Source organism: Podarcis vaucheri, assembly GCF_965113315.1.
Source record: "Podarcis vaucheri genome assembly, chromosome: 3".
In the NCBI taxonomy this organism is placed as follows: domain Eukaryota; kingdom Metazoa; phylum Chordata; class Lepidosauria; order Squamata; family Lacertidae; genus Podarcis; species Podarcis vaucheri.
The window spans coordinates 27,099,430-27,127,040 of NC_138761.1; the positions used below are offsets into that span (position 1 = coordinate 27,099,430).

The 27,611-nt window shown below is 44.4% G+C and overlaps 1 protein-coding gene across 3 annotated transcripts in view; it reads right to left on the reverse strand.

The window, feature by feature from the left end:
- Positions 1 to 27,244, reverse strand: part of LPGAT1 (lysophosphatidylglycerol acyltransferase 1) — a 65,487-nt gene extending 38,243 nt beyond the window's left edge. The window contains exons 1-3 of one of the 3 annotated variants that reach the window (XM_082217835.1): positions 26,973 to 27,112; positions 24,976 to 25,199; positions 23,714 to 23,981 (exon numbers count right to left, since the gene is read on the reverse strand). In XM_082217835.1, the coding sequence (XP_082073961.1) occupies positions 23,714 to 23,951 (238 nt within the window). In that variant the 5' untranslated portion in view covers positions 23,952 to 23,981; positions 24,976 to 25,199; positions 26,973 to 27,112. Of the gene's footprint in view, positions 1 to 23,713; positions 23,982 to 24,975; positions 25,353 to 26,972 lie in introns of those variants that run through there. The other 2 variants (XM_082217837.1, XM_082217836.1) reach the window with 2 other exon arrangements.
- Between the last annotated feature and the right edge of the window lie 367 nt (positions 27,245 to 27,611).

The window sequence follows — 27,611 nt, forward strand, 5'->3', positions numbered from 1 at the left end:
AGTTCTGGTTTAACAGTTTGGATGCCGTGTTGGATGTGGTTAATGGAAACCAGCAGCTCACTGCAGTCATGCCAGAGAAGCAAAGGGCAGCAGGTAAAAGGTCCCCGTCCCCCCCGGTACTATTAATGCAGGCAAGGGGGGAAAACCTCTCAATAGTATAATTCCCATTTACATTTTTAAGCAATATTGCAAAAACCCCGAGAACACTTCATAACCTGGGAACTTGGCGAGCACCTCTATCTGCCTATTGTCATCATTATCAAAGGACCAGATTAAGTCAAGTAAAGGAATGTGGTGTTTGGAGCAGGGCCCCCAGTGGTGACTCAGGGCTGTGGAATGACCTCCAACAGAAATCCTGATTGTATACTTCCCTTTCGGCTTTCTGTCAGTTATGTAAAGCTCATTTATTTAGGAAAGCTTGGGGGCATGAGGAATTGATGGCTTTTAAAAAAGTCACTCCTGAGTTTTACTCTGTAGGAAAGCTTGGACTGCTTTTTCTGCGTTTATAGATATGATGTTCCCGTAAATGTTGATTGTTGGTTGCCTTAAGCAGTTCTAGAAAGGTGGGCTTAAAAACAGTAGTTTAACAAACAAACCAAAAGCAAGCACCAGAAAGTTGCTGTGTGTGTTGCAGCAAAAGCCAGAGACACTATTGTGGCGCCTTAAAAGCCAAGGCAATGATGGCAGGCCAGAAAAGGGGTTCTCAAATGCTCTATCCTCAAGCCACTTTAGGATGCTTCCTGAGGCCCACCAGACAGGAAACAGGAGATACAGGGGAGAAGCCAGTCGCAAAACAGTGGCAGGTGGAGGCAGAGCTTGGCATAATCAGCTGGCAATTACTGTCACCACTTTCTACCAATAGCTAATCCGTATCTGATTACTGCTAAATTCTTTGCTGCGGCATTTGCCTTGTGGCAAACTATTTCACAGCTTAGCTTTCCTTAAGAGGTTCTTCCTTTTATGGAATCAACCCAAAGATTATGGTATGGCTTGCAGGCTATGGCACGGAGGCCCAGTTAAAAGTGGTCTGTGGCCAGTGTCTGAAAAAAGTGGGTTAAGTTTTGTGGACTAGAATCCACTCCACCAGATCAAAACCTAGTGCTGGCAAGGCCCTAAGCAACAGGACAGAATCAATAGTGCTTGTGACCTGCACAGAAACGAATGAATTAGATTTAATCTGGCTGGGTTTAAAGTTTGCCATGGCTCTGTGGTCAAACCCTCCCTTCTACAATGTCATGCTCGCAAGCGACCCTTTAGCCTTCAGACCGCTGGAGCAAGGAAAACAAACATAGTTTGAGAGGTTTTTTTTGTGCTTCTTTCCATGCATAAAGGCTTAAAAAACAAACAAACCGCTCAATCTATCAATCACCAGGAGTGCAGCAACTAAACAAGAACATTGATGTGCTCCCCTGTGAAATGGCCAAGGAGCATCCAGAGGTAAACTGTTTAAAGGGCTACTGAACAAGAACAAGCACTTCCATTACAAATTGTTCCTATTGCCGGACATTTGAGGACATTTGAAGACTGCACCTACAATCAAGTAATAAATTACAGTACACCAGAGAGAGAGAGAGAGAGAGAGAGAGGAGGGAGGAATGTCTACTGCATGGCAAAGTATTTCAGTTTCTGTTTATTTGTAACCATAGACCCGAGGGCAGGCAACTATAGCTCTGAGTTTAGGTGGTTCACAACAGAGTTGTAATATAAACAGACCCATGAACCAAAAAAGCGAAATGAGGACATATTCAGATATTAATGATGTAAAATACACATAGGCAAAGTGAGGAAGGCCGCTCTCATTCCTTGCCAGGTGCAATAATGGTGCTTCTACCTTCCTCTCCCTCCTGCAATTTCTGGGTTATTACTTGCACTCAAAGTGGAGAGCTAAACTTGAAGAGAGGACTGGAGGTCCATTGTTAGATCTCCCATGGTTCTCACCCCCCCCAACCCAAAGCGGCAAGGAGGCTGGCCCAAAATATTTTGTCACCTGAGGCAAACCACAAAATGGTGTTTCCTTCCACCAGGGGAGAAGGGATGAATGAAGATCTACATCAGGAACAAGGATTGGGAGGAGACCAGCACTGCTTCCTATTTGCCAAGAGGTCACTGTAGAGGCAGCATGGGGGGTGCTGGCCTCCACTGCTGCCAAGGCAGTGGCAGCGGTGGCAGGTGATACGTTCCTTAGAGACCAGATCTTCTGCCCCTGTGGATGCTGCCACCTGAGGCAGTTGCCTCACATTGCCTCATGGGTGGGCCAGCCCTGAAGTGGGGAAATGGAGCTTCAGGATAGCAACTTTTGAAATTATTCCCCCCTGCATATACCTACGTGCTCCCTCCCATCTCATTACAGCTCAGTTGCTTAGAGTGCGGTGCTGTTAATGCCAAGGCTGCAGGTTCAATCCCCATATGGGGCAGCTGCATATTCCTGCATTGCAGGGGGCTGGGCTAGATGATGCTCAGGGTCTCTTCCAACTCTACAATTTTATGGTTCTATGATCAGTAGTGTGAATAGCAATGGGGGCATTCGATTCCCCTTCCTCCATGCAGCAACCCTGGAACAATTACTCCATCTTGCCTCATTTGAAAACTAATCTTTCTGAAGTTCTCAGTCGAAAAACAGTTATTCACTCAACTCATTTGTAACTCTATACTCCAGGTAGGGCAAACTCCAGCCTTTATCAGTAACTATTTCTGAAACCTCCCTCCCTGTATCATGTTATAAATGTTAATGGTTCTGCCTTGGGCAATTTTTGTGCTACTTCTGCCTAGTTTGTCTTTCTTCCTCCCACCAACCTTCAAGCTCCATAAGTCAAAGTCCTCCTTATTTTATTACAAATGTAGGCTGAGGGTTTGAGGAATGCCTTTCATTCCTACCTGCCTTGAAATGTATGACATCTCTAGTCTCTTCTCTGTTGCAGAGAGGAAATAAGAGCACAGCTTGCAGCCAGCTTCCACAACGCTCCCTTGCTCTTGAGTCTGATTCACTGTGCACACAGAAAAATAAGCTCCCAAGAGGAACCTCACTTAACCATGTGTTTCAACAAATAATTTCTTCAGTTAAATGTGCTTTTATTCATCGGTTTAAATTTCTCCTGCTTTGTCCTGAGAAATGAATTACACAGTGCAGCAAGCAAATGTTTATAATCCTTTTTTAAAAAAGAGAAGCCCAGTAGTTTGAACATGCTATGGAGACAGGAGTTCATATCCAACCGCAATGAACAGTTTTTTAAAAAAAACAACCTAGCTACCCAACAACCCTGATTGCTCAGTGAAAGTCACAACACGTTTAAAACCAAAGCATGAAAGTAAAATATAATGTTACAATTCTTTGTATGAACAACAAAGACTTTCGTGGGACCTTAAAGGCTAATGGTTATATTACTTATTCAGCATATAATTAGAAGTATGTAAATTATATTGATTTTTAAAAGGATTTAGGTTTGAGTAATGGAGCAGCTTAATGCATGCTACTTATTACAGTGCACATAATACAAACTGACCCAGTTTGCACTCCACATTAAACTAGAATTTATATACTGCTTGAATGTAAAAAAAAAAGCCTCAAAGCAGTTAGCTAATGGTTTACTATGTATGCACCTATCTGGCCTGTTTGTCTTCTCTTCATAGAATCATAGAATCATAGAGTTGGAAGAGACCACAAGGGCCATCGAGTCCAACCCCCTGCCAAGCAGGAAACACCATCAGAGCACTCCTGACATATGGTTGTCAAGCCTCTGCTTAAAGACCTCCAAAGTAGGAGACTCCACCACACTCCTTGGCAGCAAATTCCACTGTCAAACAGCTCTTACTGTCAGGAAGTTCTTCCTAATGTTTAGGTGGAATTTTCTTTCTTGTAGTTTGGATCCATTGCTCCGTGTCCGCTTCTCTGGAGCAGCAGAAAACAACCTTTCTCCCTCCTCTATGTGACATCCTTTTATATATTTGAACATGGCTATCATATCACCCCTTAACCTCCTCTTCTCCAGGCTAAACATGCCCAGCTCCCTTAGCCGTTCCTCATAAGGCATCGTTTCCAGGCCTTTGACCATTTTGGTTGCCCTCCTCTGGACACGTTCCAGTTTGTCAGTGTCCTTCTTGAATTGTGGTGCCCAGAACTGGACACAGTACTCCAGGTGAGGTCTGACCAGAGCAGAATACAGTGGCACTATTACTTCATATTCAATTTAAAACAAAATACAAAAAACCCAAAAACGATCTGAACCAGAGATTGTGGTTTTGTTTCATTTTTGGATTACTGATTGTGATTTATTAGAACAAACTTTGGCTAGAAATCATGATTTGTTGGAAGCAGAATAATTATGATCCCTTGGTGTGGACATCAAAGGGATTGTGACGTGTTTTCTACCAGTGCCCAGCTAACATGAACGGGGAGGAGCAAAATAATGGTAAGTCATTGTTTACGTTTGTCACTGTGATAGAGATACACTAAATGAGAACATAATGAAAATACAGAACACAAAATAAAAACCCGAACCAGATCTTTCACGACTTCTCCAAGAAGTCCACATTTGTATGACACAACCAAAGGAATTGAGAAGATTTCCTTCATTCAAGTGGACTTTGCCTCCCTGGACTTGTTCTACATGTGATCTGAGAGCTGCATTGCAAAATTTGGAGAAGATGAAAACTAAAGAAGAATTATGTTCCAATTCATGTATTAGTGAGGGAGATGTGAATTATATCAGTTCACTTAAAAACACAGACCAAGCAAAATTCTATTCTAGCCCAAGATTTATGTTTTAATAATAATGATAACAACAACAACAACAACAACAACAACAACAATTTATTTATACCCCACCCTCCCCGGCCAAGACCGGGCTCAGGACTGCTAACATTGAATATAAATACAGTAAAAACAGTAGGAAACAACAATAGTTGATTAAAATAGAAGTTAGAATACAGTTTAAAATGCAGCTTAATATGCAGCCTCGTTTTAGTGGTAGCCCATAGATCAAAGCCATAAGGGGAGAAAATATTCACTGGGGCCAACTATCCATGCTGGTCGTACATGGGCCAGCAAAAAGAGCCGAGGGAAAATTTATATACAAATCCCATATAAGGGGTTCCATTAAATATATATATATATGGGGGGGGGTGTTTAGACTGAGTCCAGCCCAAAGGCCAGGTGGAACAGCTCCGTCTTCCGTCTTGCAGGCCCTGCGGAAAGATGTAAAATCCCGCAGGGCCCTGATCTCTTGCGGTACGACGTTCCACCAGGTTGGGGCCAAAGCTGAAAAGGCCCTGGCCCTAGTTGGGGCCAATCTAACCTCCTTGGGGCTTGGGACTTCCAAAGTGTTGTTATTTATGGACCTTAAGGTTCTCCGTGGGGCATACCAGGAGAGGCGGTCCCGTAGGTACAAGGGTCCTAAGCCACACTGGGCTTTAAAGGTCAAAACCAGCACCTTAAACCTGAGCTTGTACTTCACTGGGAGCCAGTGCAGCTGGTAAAGCACTGGATGAATGTGATCCCGCGGCAAGGACCCTGTAGGGAGTCTCGCCGCGGCATTCTGCACCCGCTGGTTTCTGGGTCAGCTTCAAGGGCAGCCCCGTGTAGAGTGAATTACAGTAATCAAGCCGTAATTACCGTATTGTGGATTTTAACACTGTATGAACACAATTCTGAAAAGCATTTTAAATAAAAATAAAGACATACTATATAAATTCTGAAAGAAATACTGTCTGCTGCTTTGGTTGAAATCAAACCAAAAAGGCAAAAACATATCACTTTGGAAGCCTCAATGATCATCTGATCATCGGTGCTTGCAGAATCTAGTGCACAGGGCTTTGCAGGCATTGCCAAACAGCTGAATAATGGTGCCTGCAAACCCCTTTTGGCCAAAGCCTGTCTTTACCTGTCCCCATTTGACATCATAAATTATATAAGGTACAAGCCAAGTAGGCGTAACTTGATCAACACAGTCTGGTACACCTTATTATACCTGATCTAGGACAGAACATTTTTAAATGCTTCAATCCAAGTTGTTCTATGATGTCTAACAATTTTAAAAAATAAAATAAAATTAAGATGTTCCATGTAAAAAAAGGCTTGAACAATTGAAAAGTTCAGTGATATACAAGCAGCTAGTTACTGTATTTTTCGCCCTATAGGACGCACCGTCCCATAAGGTGCACCTAGTTTTTTGGGGGGGAAATAAAGGGGGGGAAATTATTTTTTTCCCCCAGGCGCGGGGCGGGGGAGGCCTGAGCTTCCCCCGACCCCAGCCCCAAACAGGCAGCTCTCTGCAAGCCGTGGGAGCCCAGCGCTGGCTCCTGCTGCTTGCCGAGAGGTCCGCGAAGCCTGGAGCCGCTGATCCCAGCGCGCACAGGCTTCAGCATGCCGGCAACTCTCCGCAAGCAGCGGGAGCGCTCCCGCTGCTTGCAGAGAGGTCTGCGAAGCCTGGACGCGCTGATCCCAGCGCGCGCAGGCTTCGGCATGCAGGCAACTCTCCTCAAGCAGCGGGAGCACTCCTGCTGCTTGTGGAGAGGTCCGCGAAGCCTGGAGAGCAAGAGGGGTCGGTGCGTACCGACCCCTCTCGCTCTCCAGGCTTCAGCGAAAGCCTGCATTCGCCCCATATGACGCACACACATTTCCCCTTCATTTTTGGAGGGGGAAAAGTGCGTCCTATAGGGCGAAAAATACGGTATTTAAAAGCATAGTTGCAGAACAAAGTTTACTTTAGCCTTGACTTTGAACTGCTTCTAAACACATCTTGCTATTGGTATACCAACCTTTGGCATGGCCCAAGTTCTGGCTGCTCATTAACACTTGGGTTGCCCGACAAAATCCTGAATGAAATAGGTCAGAGGTCAGTTTCTAGTCTCCCCAAATCATTCGCCTTTTAACTGAATATAGCTGTAAACAATGAACTTTCAAAGAAGCAGCAAAATACATATAACTGGGAATGCAAGAGAGGGCAATGGTGTTTTAAAAAATAATCTCCTTTTTCAGCCACTTCCTATCTGCTTTACACACTTCACTTCTGCATCTGCATAGGCCAGGGGAAGCCCACATGGTACCCTCCGTATCTTGTTGTACTCCAACTCACATTAGCTCCAGCAAGCAGGGCCACTCACCAGGGATGATGGGAGTTGTAGTCCACCATCGGAAGAGCACCATGTTGGCTTATCCTGATGCAGGCATTCCTCTCTCCTAATGTTCTACTTTGCAAATGGGGCAGATCAGCTCTCCTAGCGTGGGTGGAAGTATCTTAAATAAGCTGTTTCTATTTCTGTTCAGTGATAAATGGTGTGATGAATTTGGTTAGACCAAATCAGCAAAACGTACATAATATGTAATTTGCAGGATATAGCTTTCCAGGGTGCAGAACTTTGGTTGATTTGCAATTAGTAGACCAAAAAAAACCCCCCTGAAACTGTAGATGCCAATAAATTTTGTATTTGTCTGGTTCACTGCCACATCCCAAGTCAGTCCATAATAAGACCCATTCATGATTTGACTATGGATGAAGAGGCTGATCTGATGTATATTACCGAAATGTGGATAGGGGGATCCTGACCCGACCCAGTTATGTCTACTTGGGTACTTTGGCCACAGTGACCCACATACTGGTAACTTCCAAGACTATACCGGAATACAGACTACTGGAATTCACTCTAAGTAGGGCTGCCCTTAACACTGGTCTAAAACCAAAGCTAGTGCAGAATAAAGCAGATAAACTGCTGATTGCGCTACCTGCCGTGAGCATTTTCCACCACTTCTGAAAGAACTGACCTGGGCAGTGGGCACCAAGTTGCTGCTGAGACAAGTTTAAGGTTCTCTTGTCAACTTACAAAGCTGTAAACAACTTGGAAGCTGGACACCCTCAACCTGTATATTGAGACCTGTCTGGTTGTGTCAAAGCATGCTGAGGTCCCATCTTGCAACAACCAGGAAATGACCCTTTCAGTATTGTTACCCGGTTTATGGAATCACCTCCACTCTGGAATAAGGTAAGCAGCAACTTTTGATCAGCTTTTGAAGAATGCTAAAAAGACTTCCTAGTCTATGGCCAGATTGGATTCAAACAGCAGAAGATTAATTCATTTCAGTCTTCTAAAACTGCAACCACACCATACATTTAAAGCATGCCTCTACCTGGGGGGGGGGGGTTGAGAACTGTAGTTTAAGGTGCTGAGAAATACAGTTCTGAGAGAAATAAACTACAGTTCCCAGAATTTGGAGGGGTAGGTGCTTTAAGTATATGATGGGTTCAAAGCCGAAGCCCGCCTCAATCACATATAAAGCAGAGACCAGATTAGATTTTAGAGGAAAGGGAACTAAACCCATCACTCAAAGATTACCTCATCACTAGAGAGATGTAAGTAGCAAGCGCAGGGTTCAGAGCTGGTTTAAACAAAAGGTTCTGCCACTGTCACATCTAGTTTGGTTACTGACTGTCATTATTCAGGGCTATTTTCAGATTTGCAATGTAACACTGTTAAGTAATATTTGCCCTGTACTGCAGTGTGATCCAAGGGCTTAAGAGGCAGCCTAGAAGAGATTATGTCTTTTTCTCAATGTAATATGAAGAGAACAAGCAAGAGGAGATAACAGGTCCGGATCACAATAATGTAAACCATTCATCCAATAGTCAAGAGATGAAGATAAAAAGGAAAATAACAAAGCACTACTGAATAAAAAGCTAAACCACTGAACGCGATGACAACTTCCACAACAAAGACGAAGAAAACTTTTTTATACAGTAACCGTTAAAATAACTCGCCTATCGGAATAACAATGAGATAAAATCAAGTAAGCCCATTCAAATCCAAGATGTACTTTTTAACATTGTGACTGCATAAAAAAAGCTTCCAAGCCTAAACCATGTTCTTTCTACAATTGCTTCAAGATATCTCCAGTTTTCATTCAACACATGGCATGTACTCATCATACCAAAACTGAGGAACAGCAAAGGAGGAGTTAAATCTACTATAAAAAGGCAGCAAAATACAAAACTAATTCCACAGCACATTTCAGCCCTGACCTTTCCAGAAGTACGCAATTTATTCTAACACAAGGATCCACGTCAGCATTTCAATAAATTTACTGAGGACCAGGTCTTCCTGGTAAGAGCTCCCATGAAAATGTTATGCTTGCTTTTAAAATGTACAGTGGTACCTCTGGTTACGAACTTAATTGGTTCTGGAGGTCCGTTCTTAACCTGAAACCATTCTTAACCCGAGATACCACTTTAGCTAATGGGGCCTCCCACTGCCGCTGCACGATTTCTGTTCTCATAGAATCATAGAGTTGGAAGAGACCACAAGGGCCATCGAGTCCAACCCCCTGCCAAGCAGGAAACACCATCAGAGCACTCCTGACATATGGTTGTCAAGCCTCTGCTTAAAGACCTCCAAAGTAGGAGACTCCACCACACTCCTTGGCAGCAAATTCCACTGTCGAACAGCTCTTACTGTCAGGAAGTTCTTCCTAATGTTTAGGTGGAAACTTTGAATCCATTGCTCCGTGTCCGCTTCTCCGGAACAGCAGAAAACAACCTTTCTCCCTCCTCCATGTGACATCCTGTTATATATTTGAACATGGCTATCATATCACCCCTTAACCTCCTCTTCTCCAGGCTAAACATGCCCAGCTCCCTTAGCCGTTCCTCATAAGGCATCGTTTCCAGCCCTTTGACCATTTTGGTTGCCCTCCTCTGGACACGTTCCAGTTTGTCAGTGTCCTTCTTGAACTGTGGTGCCCAGAACTGGACACAGTACTCCAGGTGAGGTCTGACCAGAGCAGAATACAGTGGCACTATTACTTCCCTTGATCTAGATGCTATACTCCTATTGATGCAGCCCAGAATTGCATTGGCTTTTTTAGCTGCCGTGTCACACTGTTGGCTCATGTCAAGTTTGTGGTCAACCAAGACTCCTAGATCCTTTTCACATCCTGAGGTAAAGTTCTTAACCCGCTACTTCCAGGTTAGCGGAGTCTGTAACCCGAAGTGTTTGTAACCCGAGGTGTTTGTAACCCAAGGTACCACTGTAATTGAAATTACCTCCAATTCTGTAAGCCCCCTTGAGTCAGGGGAAAAGGATAAACTGCCAATCACAAGTATCAATATTAAAAGGCGTTAGGTATATTTTATCTATTTTAAAGGTAAAGGGTAAAGGCACCCCTGACAGTTAAGTCCAGTCGTGAACGACTCTGGGGTTGCAGCGCTCCTCTCGCTTTACAGGCCAAAGGAGCCGGTGTTTGTCCGCAGACAGTTTCTTCGGGTCATGTGGCCAGCATGACTAAGCAGCTTCTGGCGAAACCAGAGGAGCGCACAGAAACGCCGTTTACCTTCCCACTGGAGAGGTACCTATTTATCTACTTGCACTTTTTTTTGGCGTGCTTTCAAACTGCTAGGTTGACAAAAGCTGGGACAGAGCAACAGGAGCTCACCCTGTCGCGGGGATTGAAACTGCCAACCTTTTGATCAACAAGCCCAAGGCTCAGTTGTTTAGACCACAGCGCCACCCGCGTCCCACACTTATCTACTTTATCTAAGTCTAATAGCTGGAAGACTGCTACAACAAAGTAATCCTCAAAATGTGCCAGGTGTACTGCAGAACAAAACAAAAAACAAAAAAACCCCCAAACAGCCACATTCAGAAGTTACGCCGTGTCAGAGCTGCCCGAGGTCCCAGCTCACAAAGGACCAACGCCGGTTCGTTGTTATATACAAAAGTCTTTATTGAAGTTCAGTTCGGCTTTCACAGCCGCAGCGCGCAGCTCTACGTCTGAAACTCTAGACCGCTGAAGCTCCGTCTGAATCTCCTCCCCCCAGACACCAGTTTAAGACTCTGGCCTTGCTCCACCTCTTCCTCTGCTCTTTCCTCCTCTGGTTCCACCCGTCCGCTGGTGTCTTACCGCTCCTAGACTCTTCTGACGCTGAGTCCCCTGAATCTTCCCCCTGCCTCCGGCAGGCTTTAGGACCTGGTTCCCAATCCGAGCTTTCTGCTGTCTCACACGCCTGTACATTCGAACATGGCGCGCGCGCCCAGCCGGCAACCTTCCTCCTGACCGTTACACTGCTCCTGTCACTGCTTCCCCCTTCGGGGGGGCTAGCTGGACCTGACCTCCCCTCCGTTCCCCCACTCTCCGATAGAGGTGTGGTCAGCCCTGACTCATCTTCTCTCCCTGCTGGAGGAGACGCTGGCCCTGACACATGGGACTCTTCCCCCCCACTACGCTCTGGTGGGGAAGCTGGTCCTGATCTCCCGCTGCTGCTTTGGGAGTCCCCGCTGGCCCCTTGTTTCTGGTCCGTCCCCCCTGGGACCCCCCTTGCGCCTCCTTCTGGGAATCTTCCGATCCACTGGAGAAGCTCATGGAATCTCTCGGGTCACTGTCGTACTCCCCTACGCTGCCCTCAGATTCTTCCCCTTCGCTCTCCATTTCCTTCCTCCCCTGTGCCTCTGTTCCTGAGCCCCTGACACGCCGCCACCATTCAATGTCTCAGGGATAATGGAAATAAAGTTGAAAAAGCAAAACAGTATATCGGCAATTAGTTATGACAGCAGTGAACAAAAAAAAAGGGATTTCAAATTTTACTATCATGGAAATAGTTTACAATGGGTATCAGAATAAAAAATCCAAACACACTAACTAACTATGCAAACAACAAACCTTTTGTCCAAATTTTAAGCTTCTTTAGGATCAAGCTCAAAATCTAAGCTTAACTGGCATCAACACCTATTATTATTATTATTATTATTACTACTACTACTACTACTACTACTACAACCACTACGGAGAATGTGGGACAGAAATAGAATACTTAATCTAGAAGTAAATTAAGTCGAGCTTAAATCCCTCAATTGTGTGATTGCCTGCAAATTTAATAATTAATAATAATAATAATCTGCAATACTGATTTCAACCAAATGTTATTTTTATGAATAAACACTGTGGCAAGAGAATGCCTTCACATATGTAAGATCTTCAAGCCTCAACAAATCACTGAGGTATAAATATATATGGGCAATCAAAAGCCGTATTGGTTTTAATAGTTACAGTTCACTAACTATATAAGGAAATTGTAATGTAAGCACTTTCAGGTGAGGAAATTAAAATCTGAGTTCATAATAAATAACGGTAAAGCATCTGGTGTCTCTAATTTATTCTTTAAAATGGAATTCTCCTGTAAAATGAAACAGTCAAAGAGATTTATGATCCAATGACCCTAAAGAGTAAGGCATCATCTAAACTAAGCCTTGAGCATATATTTAGAACCACTGTGATATTTTTTCATTATTTGCTAATCTGACCAAAATAGTTATGATTAGATGACATACAATAACTTACAGCAGTGGGATCAAAACTCCCCACCACTCACTAAAAATGCTGAGGTTCTTGACAGACAACTTACAATATTTTCCTGCCTTCTGTAATGTGCTGTGGTAGAGCCTGAGACTGTATAATATTCTACTGCTTGTGGTCAACTCTTCCATTTTCACAGAAATATTATAAATATAATCTACAGAATAACAGGCATGTTAATAAACTGAAAACCTAAGCTATTCCTCATTATATATGAAAAATTTGCCAGTGTATCATCATTGGCTGTTCTCCTACAAGGTTAGTACAGCAAGGATTTTACCTGCCAAATATTGGAGACCCCTAATGCAAAATGTTCGAAGAAGAACATTCACTACTATGCTGTTATTACTAAATTAATACACTGCATGGGACTAATGAAGGAAGGCACCACTATAATTAATCGCTTAAAAGCTGCTGACCTTTAATTACAGGTGGAGCTCAACTAAGTTTTACTCAGAGTAAACCCACTGAAATTAACAGACCTTGTTGTTGTTTAGTCGTTTAGTTGTGTCCAACTCTTTGTGACCCCATAGACCAGAGCACGCCAGGCACTCCCGTCTTCCACTGCCTCCCGCAGTTTGGTCAAACACATGTTAGTAGCAACGGACCTTAGTCATATTCATTAATTTCAATGGGTCTACTTTGAGTGAGACTTGGTTGAATAACACCCGTAAGGCACAAAACACCTCTAATCTGTAACTGTTAGTCATTTATTTATTTAATAAAATGTATGCACCGCAAAGCGGTCTACAGAAGACAAAACAGTAAAATCAAGAAAGATTCACAACCCTACTCTAAAACATGCAAAAGTTACAATACTGAAATGGGTTAAAATTACCTCAACTCTCTAAGCTTCTGGATAGAAAAATAAGAGTTTGGACTTGATACCCTGACTTTCACTCCCCTTAAGGCAGGCATAGGCAAACTCCGGCCCTCCAGATGTTTGGGACTACAATTCCCATCATCCCTAGCTAAGGACCAGTGGTCAGGGATGTGGGAATTGTAGCCCCAAACATCTGGAGGGCTGGAGTTTGCCTCCGCCTGCCCTAAGGAGTCTCAAAGCAGCTAACAATCTCCTTTCCCTTCCTCCTGCACAACAAACACTCTGTGAGCTAAGTGAGGCTGAGAGACTTCAGAGAAGTGTGACTGGCCCAAGGTCACCCAGCAGCTGCATGTGGAGGAGCGGGGAAGCGAACCCAGTTCACCAGATTACGAGTCCACTGCTCTTAACCACTATACCACACTGACTCTCTAAATAGGCTTGTCTAAACAGGTATGTTTTTAACAGGCGCAGAAAAGAGCCCTGTGAAAGCACAGTACTCAAGGGGCAAGGAGTTCCAAAGTGTAGGCTCTGCCACACTTAACAATCGAGTCCTTACAAATGTGGAATATGTGTTATGTGGCACCTGTAGTGGTGCCAATTCCGCCAATCAAAGTGGTTGGCTTGACATTCTCAGGGTAAGGCGATCTCATGGGTAAACTGGCCCTAAGTTGTTAAGGTCTTTATATACTAATAGTAACACTTTGAACCCGGCCTGGTAGCAAATTGGCAACCAGTGCAGGTTTCTGACCACTGGTGTTACAAGCCGACAAGGCCTCACTCCTGTCAGCAATGGTGCTGCAAATGATAACGTTATGCAAGTTACAAAACATTCCACTTTTCTTGGATATGAGAAGCTCTTTCATGCTGATCTAGTTATTTAAATCTACAGCCAAAATTCTATTAAGTTCTATGGAACTCAATAGGATTTTTTTAAAAATAAAAAAACTACAATCAAAACATACAATTTTACAAGTACATTTCTGCTATACCCATCCTGTCCTGTGATATTCTGATAAGAGTGTACAAGATGTACGCTTCAGAGAGTCACCTCAGGAAGAACACCCTGGTAAGTTTTACTCATAGAGGCAAATAATAAAAAGATTTACTTGCACATTTTCTTCTTTTGTGTCATTTAAGCAGAAGTTCCTTCAGTTGTTTCTAGTCTCCATTCTCACATACTTCCCATCCCAAAGAGCATGCTGAATTACAATTTTTTAGCCAGAACTCAGTTCCGGTACCTCTCAGGTGGGCGCCATATAAGAGAGCGAGGGAGGTGTTCATGGTGAGTTCTGGCACCTCTTTTCTCTAGAAAAACAGCACTGAATAAATCCATTATTAATAACATGAGAAATCGTTTGGTCCCAATTGCCAGAAAAGGAAAAAATCATAATCCTTGTCATAACTGAAGTACTTCTTGTTTATTCATATAATAGTGCAAGAAAGTGGCAATGGTAGAACACTTTGCTTCCAGTAAGAAATGCTCATCTAACCACAGGACTATAGAAAGCACAGCTTAATTGGTATCACAGTATGAATTCGCTCACATCATTTTGTTTAGTACAGATTTAATTGGATCCCCTGCAAGAGAGACATAAAAACAATACAGATGCAGTTTGTGCAAAGGAATCCTAAAAATCTGCCAGTCTGGACGCACCCTGACAGAATCAAACAAGTCATAATTTAGTTATTGCCGACTTTCTATAAAAGCTGTGGTTTTAAAGCGGTGCCCATAAAATCCATTAGAAACATTGCCCATACATTTCCTGTGGCAGGCATGGTTTATTGTAGCTGCGGTGAGGCAGAGCAACAGTAGGACCGCCCGCGATGACTCCATGCTTTTCTGGATGTGTTCTGCTCTAGTTTAAAAAACCCCAATCTGCATGCAGAAGCAGGCCTTCATGCATACATCACTTAGATTGACAACTGTAGTGTACACTGGATGAATAACCATCCATGCATCTAAGAGAGAAAGCTGCCTATTCACGCTGCATTGCTTTTAACACGACATGCATTCCAATACGCATCTTGTAGCAACCTGCCTCACATAACCTAAATTGAGCTTAATATTTGCGATCAGTTTTTGAAAATTGCTATCAACAATGCAACCCAAGTAATAATCTACAACATCCACTCCCTTTATATAAAAAGGTATGGTAGGAAGGAAAGCCAGGAATGAAGAGATGGCTGAGGATGGGGAAAGAATGCCAGAAAGGGAAGACTTGACATTAGGAATGTAAGGCAACAGAAGATGGGAGAACTGTGAGTTTCAATGTGATGTATACAGCAATCAGAGTAAGATAAGGGGAAGGGGGGATTTCTTGCACTAGAAACCCTTTTGCTTTCTAGCTGTCACTAACAGCCACCCCTTCATGGATCCAGACCCTCCACTTCTATGTGTGGAGCGAGATCTGGATTAGGCCACTGAGCAAGCAAGCAAACAAACAAGTTCATTACCTTCTATTCCATTTAGATAATTATTTGATGTTATATTATTATTACATGCTGTTTAATCTGTACTGATCTTGCGTCCATGGCATCAACCTGAAGGGTTTGATCCAAAAGGGTTTGATCCAAAGAAGTGAAAACAGACTTCTGTACGTGCAAAAGGAGTTTCCCACCTCTCTTCTCTACTGAAGCCCACTTGAAGGCTGTTTGAGGGACAAGGATCCTCTATGATGTGCAACGAGATAAGAGGAAAACTGGTGGAATTGCAGAAGTGCCTATTTGCACAAAGCACCTTTGGATACAAACAGAAAGCTGCTTGGGCCTAGAGATCATCTAGTCAAACAAAGTTAATCCTTTGTGTTCTTAACCTGCAACTGACCCTGGGGGAGACAGGTAGACATGGCTGGGAAAGGGAGTGGATTAATTTGGCCTGTGTGTTTCCTTCTGTTCCACCCTCCTCAGTTGTCACTTGAACTCCCTAAGGCTTGTGCTGTCACCATTCATCTTTCTCTTGAGTACAGAGCTAGCCCCCCCCCCAACCAGTTGAATAAAAAGGGTGCGCACATGCCCTGGGTGAGCCAAGTGACAGCAGAAGAGGAAGAAGAAACAGAAGGGGAAAGATGTCCAACTGATTCACTCCCTTCTATTCCAGCCCCCCCCCCTCTTTTTCTTCTCCCAGGCTTCTAAGCAAAAATCAGCAGTATGACTCACTAGGGGCAAGTCAAGTGACAGAGAGGAGGATGGGGGGGAAACAAACCTAACAAATAAATCTGTTTCTTTTCCAAGCCATTTTGGATGTCAAACATCTGGGTGCAGACAGCAGGCACAGGTATGCAGTTCCCTTACAATCCAGGTGAGAAGAGAACAATTGACAAGTTGTGCATTCTGGATTCTGTGCAATGCACATCCTCAACTACAGCAATTCCTTTGCTTTATTATTCTGCCCTATTTTGAAGCTCATGGGTTAAACATGTTTTTTTAAAAAGGAAAATACTCTAAAAAATAAGCTCAATATTATTCCTATTTTGCAGATGGGAAATTTAAGGATGAGAGACAACAACTTGCCCACATCTTTTTCCCTGGTGGAACTCAAGGCAGCTACACACACAGCCTTGAGTGTGGTATCCGTTCTAGGAAAGAATGTGAAAGTCCAACGTTCTGAAATATAGCTACCCCAAGCTCTAGGATGCTGGATGCTTCTGAAACAAGGGACAATTCTTCAAAATTATGCTGTGGTAAACATCTTTCAGAATTGCAGCAATATCATCCTTATCATTGTGCGGAAACCCTTTTATCTTCTCACCAATTCAACTCAATTGTAACTCCCCTAGGCTATAATCCATACACAAAAACCGAAACGCATGCCAGCAAATTTAAGTTGCAGGTCCCTGCCAGAAAAAGCAAAATCAATAGCTGAAATCCTGATATTCCTCCTTGGGAATCAACTTGTTGCGGAAGAGTTTTCTGTGTGCAGTAACTAAATGCCTCAGTTGTGATCTGTTGTGTATTATTACCCTTTCTACAATCCCAGCAGCAGTGTCCCCTTTGATAACACATGAAATTAGATGTACCACACCCTCAGTGGATAATATGGTTCGAGTGCAAACTTATCCTTCTCTGTATGGACACGCCTTACTCTTTGGAGATGAGATATTCCATAGAAAACAGGTTTTCATTTTATTTTCCCTCAAAGTGAGGTGGTTCTAGTATAGCCAAAAATGGATGTGCCTAAAGACAAATGCAGTCCTCATCGATGTGACCCCCAAACATTCAGGGACATCTCCTGAAGGCCTTTCCCAACTCCACTTCCATTTTCCAGTGCTTCATCTAATCCATGTCTACCACTTCAAATGTTTGTTCTCAGAATTCTGCAAGGGTTCCATAGCCCATAATTAACTATTTTGTCCATTTATAGATCACTTATTGTTAACAGATTCCAAGGCAGTTTACAATGAGGAAAATCCAAGCAAATACGGTAATCAAAATACAATTGTATACATTAAGACCAATTAAAGCTCTAGAACTTTATGAAAGGTGTATATGCCACCTCTCTGCTAATGAATAGGTTACATGGCTCTAAGCCTACCTGAAGCCTGCCTACACCACAACTCCAGCAAAGTTTGAAAGAAGAATAGACATACCTCGGGTTGCAGTCGCTTCAGGTTGCATCTTTTCGGGTTGCAGACCGCCGAAACCCGGAAGTACTGGAACGGATTACTTCCGGGTTTCGGAGGTCGTGCATGTGCAGAAATGCTAAATCTCACTTTGCACATGCGCAGAATCACAACCCGCACGTGCGCAGACGCGGGTTGCGAACGCTGCGGGTTGCGAACGTGCATCCCGCACGGATCACGTTTGCAACCCGAGCGTCCACTGTAAGGAGTTTCTCTTAGAAATCTAGGAGTCAAATATAATGTATGGATTGCTATGGTAACCTCCCTCCAAAACTGCTGGAGAGACCTGAGCCGTTTCTGAATTTCAGCAGGGACCAAAGTAGCCTTCTGAGTGGCACAGGCCACCTACTCTAGAACTCAACACCAGTAAGACACTTTGTCAAGTGACAATTACATAATCACATCTGTTAGACGTGAATTCCCTTTAATATTATAATCCCAGAGACAGGCAAGAAAAATCCTCTGATGATTTATTCTTCGGTAATTTTACCGCAACACATTCTATTTTTTAAAAAAATTAGATTCTAGCTTTAAATATGAATAAGAAAAGCACTGTAATAAATAGGCAAATTTCTTTCCTGATCTTCTTTTCCAGCTAGCCCAAAGGCACACATCTTACACAATATGAATAAGTTAAGGTAAATGTGGGTGAAGCTAAAAAAGGCAGAGGTTACCACGAGATATTTTGCATAGGCCACAACTGTAAAACACATTCACTTTCTTTTATAAATTTATACTTTTTCCAACTGTGTCATTTCCCACCCACAATTAATCTATCAGAAACTAGGTACAGCCTAGGAAGCCTACTGCAGAAAGAAAATCTGTATACCATGTGTGCAGAGTCACATCCTCCCCATGTTAACAGTTCTTGAGCTCCATCTTCTATGCATGGTGTCAATAATGGAAAGTTGCTTTTCGGTTTCTTCAGTAGCAGAGGTAGTCAACGTGTTTCCCCAAGGCACTTGTGCTAGCTATACTGCCTAAATAGTTCTTTAAAATCCTGAGAATCAAATAATTCTATTGAAGAAAAGGATTGTTTCCACCTCGCATGAGAGTTTTGAAAATACAGTATACTGAACACTCAGAAACAAGGACTAAAAAAGAAACCCAACTGTATTAGGTTTTTCATATTGCATTATTCCATGGCAATTACAAAGTTCACCCTTGGGTGTTTTACTACAACTCAGTCAACACTGTTCCACAACCAGATAGAGGTAAATTTATAAACTACAGTTGCATGCTGCACTGAACTTTGCACTATTTCCCCTATGAACATCCTGTCACCAGAGTCTACGAATTCACTTCCACTTTGTCCCCACACTCATACTTTGGTCTCTCAGTCTCTTCTCTAGCTGGAATGTTTGCCAAGCCAGTTGTGACCCTCTAAAAAAGAGCAGCCTAGTCTTTTATGCCTCAGTTTATTGGATGCACAAAAGACCAAGTTATCTGTAACCTAATACAATGAGAACAAATTATGACCTATTAATGGACAACAGAAAACCCCAAGTTCTTGTGTGACTCCCAACAAACATCAAAACACTCTTGGCTTACCAACTGCGGCTTGTTTGGAGAGAAACAAACCAAAAGCACTAGTTCATAGTAAGTCAACACTGAGTTCTGTTGGTCTACCTCCCAGCAGTGTAGAACAGAGCAGGAGCAGTTCAACGGTATGCACTAGTGAACTGCTTGTTTGTAGTAAGTCATAGTTTAGGGCTTACTATGATGGGTGAATGGGCTCAGTATCTATGCTTGGGTTTTCCTTCTCTAATTCTACTTTCTTTCTCCCCTTTTGAAACTCACAAGCAAGTTCTGTCACCAAATGAACTGTTATTTACCTCCTAATTCCTCCTCCTTATTCCAACATGAATCCCTTTGTATCTTCGTAGCACCAATCACCTTTCCTTTATTTGGTGTGTCTTTTTCCAAATTCTCTCAGCGTCGCCACATCCCTCCTTCTCATTCTATCTGCCCCGATCTCTTCTATTCTCTATAGATTTAACCACATAGTCGCCACCCAATCTAAATGATGCCTTTGTAATTCAGTGAACCTTTCCCCCTTTCTTGTAATAAACCATGTGCATAGACATTTTATATCTCTAAGTCTTGATCTCATTACCAATTCCTTTAATGGGAGACTAAATTTTCCATGGCACACCATGACTCTTGGTTAAAGATCCAAACATATGGTTCCACCTGTTCATGAATAATCAGTGATGTGTAGATGAAGACATGAGAGAATACCATTCCTATTATGATTTCATCCACTTAGTACTAAGAATAGCTCAAAGCAAAGACTATAGTTAGTTTTGATATATAGTTTTCTGGGAAGACCCTTCCCAAGAACTGGTCACAGAAAATAAGAAGTCTCAGTTGAACTTCATCCTACCTTACTCTTATGTAGGCTGTTGCCCAAATTCCTTTATCTCTAAACCCAACTCCAACACCAGAAGTAACCAAGGACGAAATAAAAATGCCTATGACAATACTGAGAACCTGTTCAGCTTTCCTCACATGTGCACCTCTTTTGGTGTTAAAAATATAGACACACCCACCCTTCAGTTTATTTGTGAAGTGTGCAGACAGCGAACAAGCACTGTCATGCCTAGTTTGGCCTTAATATTGAAGCCTTATTTTGAAAACAGAAAACAAAGAACAATGCGTTAACAAGATATTTGTGTTTTCTTTTGAGTGTTATTGAAGAGCACACGTTCAGAAACAGCTGAAAGTAGAAATATATAACCAAGCATAAATTGTCTCAAGTACTCTTATATTAGTAGACAAGCCAGCTAATTACTAGGCCACAAAACTATTTCTGGGGGTTTTTCTGCATATGTGGCAAAACCAATTTGTCACCATAAATAGAAAATTTAGGCGAAGAAGCAGTCATCTGAACTTTGCATCACAGTTCCACTCTGTTTTAGCACAAGAATGCAAATAAATGTTGACACCTGCGGAGTTAAAGACAAATGCTTGAGCAAACGCTAACAGATGACATAACTGTAAAGCACATGGTACAAATGTAAAGAAAGAACTGAAATAGTTTTTCTTTTTTAGGGCCACTTTCTAAATCTTCCAGAATATGTGATCTTATGCAAATAAGCACTGGCACTTACCTTCTAAACACTAAGGAGCACATCAAGTCTTTTAAGAATATATTCACAAGTATTATAGGTATATGGAACGCCTGAGGTAATGATAATTGGGGAGGGGAAGGAAACAGGGAATAAGAAATGTACTTCTCCTTTCTTAGCACAAACATCTACAGGAAAAAATGCACTGGCTCCTACAATTTCATATGTTCAACTAATTTCTTCATGTATAGCATAAACAGAATGATATCATCACTTGGTATAGTTTGAATGAGCCAAAACATTAGTGTGAACAAACAATATGTAGGCTCCCAGAGAGGTGATTACAACTACTTTTTTTCTCCTCTGGTCATTCTGCTGCTTTAGCCATGGTTGGCATAATGTGTTGTCTGAACCCATGCTTGCAAGGAGCTGTAATCAAAGTTTGTACTATGGTTTACAGCTTGTGGTTTGTCTAGAGAGCGCTAAACCTTGAGCACAGGTATGGATGACATGCTAAGCCAAACCATGGTTTAAATCGGCAGAACAACTGTAGGAGCAAAGTGGTTAAGTCATGGTGTGCATTATTAGCATGATATGCTAACAAGGACCATATATGAATCTTAAACAAACCTATACAATTCTTAAGTTTGTAAGGGAAAAAAGAGCTAATAGGTCTGTCATAATTTCAATGGCAGATTATGAATATACCTCATGCCGATAATGCCTTTCACGCAACAGGCAGAAGAAAAAACCTTCTCCTGCTGTCAGAAGAAATGAACTAAAAACAAAAGCCTTTCTGAACCACTAACATCATCTAATATCACAGAACAATTGGCCTGAATTTTAACTAAAATTGTCATATTACATCCTCAGGATAATAAACGGGGTCTTTAACCTCATCATTTTTACAGTAAACCTCACATACGTAACACGGTAAAGCATCAAAATCCTCAATCCTTGCTGGAAGAATTTTTCTTCAATGTGTGTGTGTGAAGACCTCAGATGGAAACTTTCCATTGTGAATACTATGTAGACTTTTTCTGAATAGACATCTTTAAAATCTACAGCATGAAAATGAGTATCTGAATAACCTCCCTAACGGGGAGAGCACTCCTGAAGCACTGCGCTACTCAAGAAGCCCCAAAGATGTGGGATACATTACAGCGAAGGGTCCTCAAAAGCACCTTTGAGCCACACTCCAGCTATTTGTACCTTTTGTGAATGTTGCTCGTGAATGACAAAAGACTAACAAAAATACAAACTTGCACCGCATTCACATTGTAGGCCAATTAAAACTTTAGTGAGAACATTATATAATATGAACATGAGCTGGAATCATTGGATAACTACCAAAAAAACCTCATCTTAAAGCATCTGGTTTTTTTTTTTAAAAAAAAGGTTTTACTCAGAAAAGCCCATGATAGAGTAGAACATGGCATATTATTAAAAAGGACAGCTGTTCTTGAAGCCTACTTTACAGAGAAGTGAGGAAGTTCTTTCTAGATTCTAGTGCTATACTGACAAAGACTCTAATTAAAATATACTGACTAGGAACTACTGGAAATCCCCCCCCCCCAATAAACATACAGGCAATCCTCTTTTCGCATGGGGGTTATGTTCTGGACGCCGAACACATCAGTGGAGGCATAAGCCTATCCCTTCCCTTTTTGTAACGTTTTTATGACTTTGTGGGGGGGGGGCACTTCTGGGTTCAGCATAATATGTGATCGTTCGCATGTCATTCAGACGCACCTAAAGCAGTTGTTGCCTGCATTTAGCTCAGGTTCTTTAAAAGTCCTACAGTATTAGTTTCTGTTACTGCTGCGAGGCACTATGATCATGTCTAAGCACTACAAAATATATACATATATATCAGTAGATAAGAAAACATTTTGCATCATAGAGGCATGGGAATTTCTGTAGATACTGAGTTATCTACCTCTTTTCTCAAACTGTGAGCATATCAATATCCAAAAGCTACTATTACACACTGTTCTAACAAACAAAAGCAAGCCAAGAACAGTCCTCATGCATCTTTATAGTTCGGGAAGCCATTAGTAAAATGGAAGTCACTTATTAAGAATTTCAGAAAAAGCAAACCTGTCTAGTCAAACTATTTATAATATATGTATTATTTCCCCTTTTACAAACGCAGACAAGTGATTGTTGTTCACTGGCATATCCACAAATTTCGATTGTCCAAAATCTGGTAAATGGTAAGAGTCACAGAAATATGTACATAAGTATTCACAAAATGTATCTAGAGCTGTCAGCATTCATAACCGAATGAATGCCCATGTTTTCCAGTTTGGACATTTAATATCATTCACTCACATGTGCACATATAATTCATGCACATAAAAAAGCCAGTTCCCAATATTCTGTCATACTTTATCACAATCATAAGACGCAATCTGGGATAGAGCTCAGGAAGAATAAAACCTATGAACGTTTACTATTAAGCCATATGGAAAACAGGAAAGTACCACTGTTTTGAAGTGGGGTCAAAATGCACACATCACTCCTGATGATGGACTTAAGGAGTTCTCACCAATATAGATCCCATAGAAGGGCATGAAGTGTCCTACTATTCTGGAAGCCTTATAAGTATATACAGTATTATGTTTGTATTTACTTTGCAACAAATCTCACCGATTTCAAAAGGGCTTCCTCCTTCCCCAGAGAAGTCAACCTGTCCTACCCCTCCTTCCTTTGGCTAAGTGTGTCTTTAAGCCAAAATTCTGCTATTCAACAAGCACTGAATATACATCTCTATTAATACATAAAAAGACTTTAGGAGACTTCCACATATAGGTTTACTTCTGTATACATGCATAATCAATTCCAAGTAGTAAGTTGTTCTTACCTGTATATCCTGCACACCAGCCCCAGGAAGCCACCATAGCTAAAAGCCATTTAAATAATACTCCTTCAATATACCAGAACCGTTTACTATCCAACAATCGGAGAGGTTGCAGTACTATTAAATACAGAATGTAGGACGGAATAGCAACAAGGTTATTGGCAACCATGAAGCCAAATCTTAAGAGTGCTTTCAGAAATATATAGGCCGCCCTTCGGGCCTGTTCTAAAGTCACAGCCATTCTCTTCACACAGGAGTCTGTAGTCGTTTCCTACAGAATAAGAAAGAGAGAAATTACTCAACACGAAGAAGACAACTTCCTGCTTACCAATGTCCAACAAGGCCTTATTTCAAAGAAACAGTTATGTGCTTTGTATGTATTGAGTCACCATAGCAAAGATTTCCCCCACTAATTGGCCTGTTTGCACACACATCATCTATTGAGTCATAACTATCTTTCCAGCCTGATAAGGAGCTTAGGATTTTTCCTTGGGTCTACCGCAAAGAATGCATATACCCAAGCTTAACTGTTAAAAACTGACACACCACAATCTACATAGCTACAAAAGGATCACTTGTGTTAGTTGTTAAGCTATGTTTGTGGAGGTTGTAAAGAAATCTCAGAAAACCCTTCCCCGTGGACCTAGGGTTTCACTTTGTTTTTACAGACACATATGGGTATAATCACATAAACTGTAAATGGACCCCATCAACATAATTCAATCTTGTAATGTTATAGCACGGATGAAAAGGAAATGCACATTTGTACATTCCATGCTGCAAGAAGACAATCAAATGCAGTAACTGTGCACTAAGGGGCAGTCCATTTGTCTGCCCCCCTCAACAAACAAAGTGGGAAATTATTATGGGTTACACTAAAAGCAGGGTGACAACTCCCCTTTAGTTAATAAGGGGAGGTGGCTGAGGGGGAAACAGGCAACCACCAGCTGCAGAGAGGACCTTTTAGCAGTTACAACCAATAAGCATTGAAGCCACACATTAGAATACCTGAAATGGCCTCTCTAGCCTTCAAGTTAGTCCAAACATATTAGGGGGCAGTCAGTAGGTAAAAGCAGAGATAAACAGGAGAGGGAAGAGCAGAGAATCCCAGGCTGGAAATGGAAAGCAGGAATTGGGGGGGGGGGGAGAGACTAAGGAGGACTAGGAAGGGGGTGGGACGCCAGCAGCCTGTGGAAGGCAGGAAAGGGATAGTGGGCAACCACAACGCCAAGCCAACCAACGGGACTCCGCGGATCACCACTCACCTTCTGCTGCGCAGAGGGAAGGAGATGGCAGGTCCGAGCGAACTGGGCCCGGCGGCGGCGGCAGCAGCAATGTGCGCCCTAGTTGGCAGCGGCTGCTGGTGAAGGAGGCGGCGGCGGCGGCAGCAGCTCTGACAGGAGGGCGGCGGGCTCATGGACACGGAGGTGGCTGGCCTGGCCCCAAAGTAACGGGCTGGGAGCCGGCTCCCTATTCCGTCTGCAGCTCCCTGAGTGCGGGGGGGAAGAAAGGCGCGGAGTGAGCGAGCGAGCGAGCGAACGGGAGAGGGAAGAGAGAAGCGGCGCCAACGCCGGGGGCTGCCAGCCCGGCCAGGGAGGTCGCCGGCAAGAGGATTTGTCCCGGGGTTGCGGCTAAATCCGCCGCCGCCGCCGCCTCCTCCTCCAGTCGCGGCTTTCAGGGCCTAACGCGCCCGGCTCTCCTAGGCTAAGCTTGGCGGCCAGCAGCCCCTCGGGCGGGCGGGTGGGTGTCCCCCGCATCTCCCACCGAAGTGGGTGGGGTGCAAGAGGGCAGGGCAAGAGGGCGGAGGACGAGGAAGAAGCATGCGCGACACCTGTTGGGGTACAGAGGAAGGGGAGGATAGAGGTCGTCTCGGGAACTCCCCGCCCCGTTACCTATCTGCTCCTGCAGCGTATTTTGGGGGCAGAAGGTGGGGGGGCACCCTCTGAAAAGCCGGGGGGAAGGGACGCCTCTACGCCCCATTCAAATATGGAGAAGTAGGAAGAACCCGGCGGTGCTCTTCCTGCAAGCGCCCCACAGAGGGGAGGGAGGAGCTCGGCAGCTCTCGGAAGGAATCTCGGAGTTGCACGCCGGATAGCTTCGATTATTAATTATTGTTGTTATTATTACTCCGCTGCCCCACCTCAACCTATCCATAGGTTGTCGCAAGGGCGACAAGAGGCAGATGCCAGGCAATGCTGGGGAACATCCAGCTCTGATCAGAGCACCAGGCGTGACCCACATGTCGAGTATTCACCCACTGGGGAAAGGGGCGGGGGGGGGGTCCTCGGGGTGAGCCACTCGGGATGGAAGGTCCTCTCAAGGTCAGAAACGGTGCCATTCTGCTCCTCAGTAAGGTGGGCTCTCAGTCTTCCCACCATACAACAACAAGAAGCTGGGATGAGGTCAGGCTGCCCCCGAGAAGTAGTCCAGTCCTTCCCTTGTGCTCCCGCCTTGAGCTGTCGGTTTTGGGAAGTGACCTTTTCCAGAGCCTGAAACTGCCCCTTCCCTTCTCTCCCGCCGCACCATGCGGGGAATTGTCTCAAGGGCACCCGAAATAAGGGGACTTTCCAAAAGAGCATCCATAGGGCAATGACTACCACCGCCATGCGCTCCGTGTAAAGGGAACCTCGCAAGGGCGTCAGTGGGGCGAGTTTCCCGGTTGTCGGGAAAGAGGAGGATCTTAAGGACACCCCCTCGTGAGAAGCCCTTTCCCTCCTGCCTAGAGAGGGCTGGCCTCTCAAGGGCACTATTGGGGTGACGGCCCCCCGGCCCCTCAATCCGAATTCAGAGGGACCAATGTCCGTATTTAATCTGCCCGAGGAGGTGGCATGTTCACCCCCCTCTCTTAAAAAGGGCGTAGAAAAGCAGCAGCGAGGAAGGGGGCAAGAAGACCCCATACCCTTTCAGCCTGAGGGGGGATCCATCTCAAGGGCGACAGGGGGAGACCCTCCTCCTCCCCCCCTAGAAGAGGAGGAAGGACCCCGGGAAAGCCCCACCGGGAGCCTCCTCCCGGCCCGCGCGGTAGCTGTGGAGCGGGGACCCTCTCAAGGGCGCCGAGGGGCGCGGGAACCCGTACTCCGCTTCTCCTCCGGAGGGAGCTGCCTCTCCAAAAGCCCCGGCAGGCGGATGAACGGCGGCTCCCCCCCCCCCTCTCCACACGCACGCGCGCCCGCCGCTCCTGCTTTCCCTTTTCCCGCCACCCCCCAACCAGCGCCCCATTTATTCTCGGGTAAGCGCGGGCGAGGCGGGGGTGTTTCCGTACCTCCGGCCGGCCGGCTGCCTTCCCCAGGCCGGCTCCCAGGAGCTCGCGGGATGCATAGCGGCGGGCCGGCGGCCGCCACAGGGCCCGGCCAGCCCTCGCCCACCTCTCGTGCCGGAAAGAGGCTATGCCGCCACGGCCCGCCGCCGCCGCCTCTTCGCCTCTTGGCGCTCGGAAGGGTCCCTCTCGCTCGCTCCCTTTCCGGCTCCCGAGGAGGAGGCGGCGGCGGTGCTGCTGGTGGTGGAAGCGGCGGCGGCAGCGAGCGAGGCAGGAGCGGGCCCCTCACTGCAGCAAGCGCCGCTCCCTCCGGCCGACAGCTCCCTCTAACGAGCCTCGGAAAGCTGGCAGGCTCAGGCGGCCGAGCCGAGAATCCCCCCGGCGGCGGGCAGGGCCTCGGCAGGCCGCCTCCTTCGCTCGACCCCCGCCCCGCGCCCGGAAGGGAAACGCGCGCTCGGCGTCGCCCTTCGCTCGCCGGGGGAAGGCTCCTGTGGCGGGGTGGGGTGGGGTGGGGGGCTCCCCTTCTCTCTCTCACTCAGCAGGGGGAAATGCAGTATTATAAATAGCAGCCCTATATATAACTTAAAACATGCTGCTATATGTTTGCGCGGACACAAACACACACACACACATACGTGTATATAG